At 57.4% G+C, this 5,524-nt stretch overlaps 1 protein-coding gene across 1 annotated transcript; it reads right to left on the reverse strand.

Moving 5' to 3' along the window:
• Positions 1-46: 46 nt before the first annotated feature.
• LOC122169559 (ectonucleoside triphosphate diphosphohydrolase 8-like) lies at positions 47-5,331 on the reverse strand. Its single transcript, XM_042835812.1, has 9 exons — positions 5,196-5,331; positions 4,920-5,037; positions 4,138-4,288; positions 3,719-3,878; positions 3,180-3,410; positions 1,548-1,811; positions 1,082-1,192; positions 663-800; positions 47-489 (listed from the first exon to the last, which is right to left on the reverse strand). Exons 1-9 carry the CDS (start codon positions 5,313-5,315, stop codon positions 280-282), a joined length of 1,503 nt encoding a protein of 500 aa, XP_042691746.1. The 5' UTR covers positions 5,316-5,331; the 3' UTR covers positions 47-279.
• Between the last annotated feature and the right edge of the window lie 193 nt (positions 5,332-5,524).

Consider the following 5,524-nt stretch of genomic DNA (forward strand, 5'->3'; position numbering starts at 1 on the left):
CCTCCTCTCCAATCAGCAGTGAGGGCAAAAGAAAACCACACAGCACTGTTGTCTCCCGGTCTCCCGGGGGAGCGGAACGGGCGCTTACTGCAACACAGCACACAGTTACAGGGAGATTTTTACAAGACTTGTGCTGCTCCTAGCTCACCAGGCCAGGTTCCCAACATTACAAGTTTGCAGCTCCAGGACATGGCATTGATTCCCCCAGCGGTAGCTCCTCACAATTAGTTTTGCACCAGCAGCACCAGGAGGCTGCAGCAGGCTCTGAAGCCAACACTGCTAGAGGCTCTCATAGCCAGAGGAGTCCTTCCAGCAGCATACGGCCGCCATCAGGCAGAAGATGAGAACGAATAGGACGGCCAGTATGACTGTGGCTGCTGTCCATTTGCTTTTTGGGAGCCACACAACTCTCTGGGGCATCTCCGAGGGAATCATGTTGGTGAGATTGAGCATATAGCCCAGAGTCCAGCCAACGTCCACATTTGAGACCTGTGCAGACAGAGAAGGAAGAGAGATGTAAAGGGCTGCAAAGTACCAGGCAATCCCAGACATGGGTGGTGGACTGTACCAACCCATCGTCCTGTACCCGAGGCACAGGGGCAGGGCAGGCACAAGTGTGCAAGCTTTGTGAAGCAGCTGTGAAGCTAAGGGGGCCTTCTCACCTGCTTTCGGAAGTGGATGTTGAGCCACGTCTTGTTGTTGAATTTGTAGCCTTGCAACAGGAGGGTGAGGACGTAGGAGCTGGCTGCACAGGAGTCACGGAGGTGGATCCTGCTCCTGGTGGGAAAGTCCTTCTGCAACTGTAGATGAGGAAGAGCAAGGTGGGGATGCATGTACAGAGCAATGCTCGGTGCACCCAGACTGTAGGGAAAGTGCAGTCAGGAGCAAAGACCTGGGGAGCAAGGAGCGCATGGGAGGATGCTGGCTGCTCTCCCACCCAGCCCAGAGACCTTTGTGTTCCCTCCAGCTCCCCCAGTGGCCCCTTCACACAGCAGAGGACATGCTGTGGACCCCAAGCCAGGCGGTGCCCAGACTGAGCAAGATAATGGCAGGGATCAGAAGCTCCTGGGCAGGATCTCACCGTCATCCAATTTCTGGAGCAGAATTTCCATAGAGTGTCATTGACGGAACTCAGGGACTGGTCTTCAGTCAGGTTCAGGAAGTGAAGGTTGTAATAAAATGCTGAAAAAGCCTGTGGGTATTTATGACCAAAGGCAGAGGTTAGTGATGCACCCAAGCTCCTGGCAGCCTTCTGCCCCTCACTTGGGGTGCTCTGCAGGGATCCCCAGGGCAGGCCACATAGGGTGCTGCCTGCTGACCAACTTCAGGAGAGCACTGGGGACTGCACCCTGTGCTGAAATACAGAACATGGCAGTCGGAGTCTGGCACACAGCTGAGCACCCTGCATGTCTCCATGCATCAGGTGCATCCCAGCTTTCAAGGCATCCATTGTCACTCTTTCCTACAGCAGGTTTTCTGGAGCATTGACCAAACTGGTGTCCCACAGCCCCACACCCACACCAGCACCAACAGCCGAGGCTCCTTACAAAGAACTGTCCCCTCACAGGTGGCTGATAGACCCCGTCGAACCCACACGTCCTGTTGGCCCCACAGGTGAAGTTGAAGAGCTTCAGGATGGCGGTGCGGCACGCCGCCGGGTTCCCCGTCCCTGTTACTGTGAGGATCTGTGCAGGGCTGAGCGTGCTTGGAATGGGGACACAGGGACTGTCGTAGAGCTCTGCTACGGTGATGTTCTCCTGGTATCCCTTGGGGTAGCAGGGGTGTGATATCTGCTGGGCGTACTGGCTGTCCTGTTGAGAGAGAGGGAGCTGTTGGCATCACACTGGCATTGGGGCTGAGGATGGAAAGGTGAGAAGCAGCCCACAGACACTGCCTGTTCAAACAACCAGGCACAGGATGCAGACACCCTGCCGTCACCCTGGCTCCACTGCTCATGGGGTGACATCTGCACCGGCACAACACCACGCTATGGGGTGCGGGCACAGTGTTGTAGGGACAGCCAGGCCGTGCCATGCTGCAGTAAGCAATCAGCTACAGCAAAAGCTGTGTGCCCAGGGCACTGGGCGTTAGTCCTCTGTGGTGGGCATGCATACATTTTGTCCCCACTCTTTCATCATAGTGTCATCAGAGCCAGGGGCGCAGCCAAAACTGAGAAACCACTTTATCAAAAATGAAGTGGAGGCTGATTTCTTTCTGCTAATCACAGAATCACACAGAATCACAGAATCACCCGGGTTGGAAGGGACCTCAAGGATCATGTAGTTCCAACCCCCCTGCCTAGCAGGGCCACCAAACATACACATTCAGATCAGGTTGCCCAGGACCCTGTCCAACCTGGCCTTGAACACGTCCAAGGACGGGGCATCCACAACCTCCCTGGGCAGCCCGTTCCAGGGCCTAACCACTCTCCTTGTAAAGAACTTCCCCCTAACATCCAACCTAGACCTTCCCTCCCACAACTTGGATCCATTTCCCCTAGTCCTGCTATTGTCAGCCCTTTGGAAGAGTTTACTCCCCTCCTGGGTGTAGGTTCCCTTCACGTATTGATAGGCTGCAATGAGGTCACCCCGCAGCCTTCTCTTCTCCAGGCTGAACAAGCCCAACTCCTTCAGCCTGTCCTCATAGGGGAGGTGCTCCAGCCCCCTGATCATCTTAGTTATCTGCTTATCATGCTTAGTCATCTGCTAACATGCAATGGACATCACCTTTTGCCTATTCTTGCTCCAACCACCATGAGGCACTGAGCCCTCAACCCACAGCCGTGTTACAGATATTAAGGCTTCCCCAAGCAGCAATGAACCTTCCTCCACTCCCCAGCACCTGCCTCTGAAGACCAGCCTATTCAGATTCCTCCCCTTAAACCTACATTATTCCCAGCTTCCCGGCACCCAGGATGTTCTCTCCTCCAGGAAACTCAGGTCCTTCCAGCCTCTGTGAGTGAGTCTGTGCTGACACAGACCCTCTACTGGGACAGGGATGTCTCTGCCCTAGTATTGGGACATGCCTGTGTGGGTCCCTGTTGAGGTATCCACCCTCAGTGGTGCTTGCACAACAGCACCAAGCCCAATGGTTGTGATACCCAGTGTGTGTTGCCTGCCCAGCTCAGTGAGAACACGGCTTTGGCTGCAGCAGAGGAGCACAAGGCTGGAGGCAATTACCTGGTGTAAAGATGCCAAGAGCCTCTTCAGGACTTCCTTTTGTCCGTAGCAGAGGTAGCTGTGGGTGTAAACTGAATAGTTGGTCCCATACAGTCTGAGGAGGGCACTTGTGTTCTTGTCATCTGTTGTGGTCCCAGGGAGAAACGTGATCTGGGTTGAAGCCCCACCAAGGTCCAGAGCTCCGACAACATTCTCCACTGGTGGGTGGGTCCATTTGCCTGTGAAGGAGTACTGCCCCACACAGAGAATTACTCACAGGGTGCATGGACCTGATTCAGAGTGAGCACAGGGATACTGGCTTCCCTGACTGAACTGTGGTGCAGCAGGGAGGAGAGACCCACAATCCACAGACTCTGGAACTCCTCCAGACACTGTAGGGGCTGATAGGCCTCCAGGTTTCCCGGTTTCACCATGGAGCAGTGAGTGACTCCCAAGGGGTCCCAGCCTCAATGCCCAGTAGCCTGCAGAGGCTCTAATGCAGCAAGATCTCCCAGTGCAGCGAGATCCTCCTGCTCGTTTGCCCTCTTACCACCCCGCACCTTGATGAGTGTCTCCAGCAGGTAGTTGACAGTGATCCAGCCAAAGGCACCCTCCTCATTCCCAGAGAGGATCTGAGCTCCACGGAAGTCCACAGGATACTCACAAATGGCCTTGGCGACCTCCTCAAAGACCTGCTTAGCTTTTGTGATGTTCTGCTCCCTGCCAAGAGAAGGAGGGAGATGCTGGTGGAGGGAGCACGGTGCTGGCAGCAGATGTGATATGGAACCACAAAGTCAGTGGTTCCCCATCCCAGAAGGCTCGACATCAGGCATCAGAGACACCAGCCAGGATGGCAAAGTGCCACTTCACCTCACAATGTAATCTCACCAGCATCCCAGACCCACTGCAGCTGTGATTGGAGAGCAGTCTGTGAGGGCTCAGGGCCGTGGGGGTGCAGGGATGCAGGCAGTGCCCGTACCTCAGCAGCCGCATCCCCGCTGTGGCTCCAAGGTAGGTGGGTGTCTCCTGCTGCTGCTCTGCAGGGATGATCGTCATGGCCTTGTCCAGGCAGGGCTTCAGGCTGGCTCCAGCCTCAGCGGGGTTATCTGCATAGCTGGAAATGCCAGATCCTGCAACAGAACACCTTGTGATGGCGCCAGCCCAGGAGGAACAGAAGAGTGGGGACACCTCCTCCCACTGTCACGTCAAGGGTTGTTTCTCATCCTCTTAAGCAATACCCAGAAGCCACAATCACAGCCCAAAATGCTGTGCTTGGGGCTATGCAAATATATGGAAAAAGATAATTGTTAACTCAAAGTGGAGATAGGAACTGAAAGCAAAAATAGCCAGCAGAGACACATTTAGATCTAGTGAGTTCTGCAAAGCTTCTAGCAGGCCCTGTGGGAAGAAGTGTAAAGAGATGTTCTAGGAAGCGGCTGCAGAGGAGAGGTTACAAGCATTGCACATCTAACAGCCAAGGTGCAAGGCGATGCACAGCAGTGGGCTGCACAACAGGGCTGGGTCCATGAGCCGTGATGCTAACTGCGGGCTGAGCTTCTGACCGACCTCTGGGCAGCACAGCCCCCACCATTACAGGGACCATTAAACCGCAGCCGCTCCTCTGCACCAGCTCCATCGGGCTCTTCCGGGCCGCCTCCGTTTGGCCAGCCCAGGCTGAGGGGCTCAGATCCCCCACTGCGCTGCAGGAGCCGGGGGCAGCGACGAGGGGAGGAGGGACGCTTCCCAGCGCTCCGCTCTCACCATTCACAATGCAGGACTCCACCTGGGAGACGATGCCCGTGCCGTTCTCCTTGTCTGCGGGCCACTGGTAGATGTAGAGAGCCGTATGCGTGGAGCCGGCGTCGAACACCAGGCCGTACTGCAGAGAGAGGCCGATGGTTGCGGCGCGCGGAGCCCGGCCGTCCCGCAGCTCCTTCCGAGCCCGAGCGGGTCTGCCCAGCACCGGGACCGCGGGCTGCGGGCTGCCCGGCCGCGCACTGGGAAGGGCGGGCGGTCTTCCCGGCCCCGGACACCTACTTTTTTCCCGTCTACGGGACGGTCCCGGGACGCGCTCAGCAATAAGAGGAGGACGGCGGCCGCCAGCATGGACAGCCCGGCCAACACCGGCAGCGCGAGCACCGGGCGCTCGGGCCGCATGTCGGAGCTCCGCACGGCCGGCACGGCGCGGCGCCTCGGGCGGAACCCGCGGGGCAAAGCGAAAAAGAAAGCCGGCCCGGCTACCACGTCCGGGTACCGCCCAGCCCGGCCCGGGGCGGGCGCTCAGCGCGGCCCTGAGAGGGGACGGACATGCGGGACGGAGCGGCGCTGCGAGCCGCGGATCGGCAGTGGGGACAGCGGGACCGGGC

Source organism: Centrocercus urophasianus, unplaced genomic scaffold, assembly GCF_019232065.1.
Source record: "Centrocercus urophasianus isolate 14NV4802_14NV808 unplaced genomic scaffold, USGS_Curo_1.0 seq_55, whole genome shotgun sequence".
Lineage (NCBI taxonomy): Eukaryota > Metazoa > Chordata > Aves > Galliformes > Phasianidae > Centrocercus > Centrocercus urophasianus.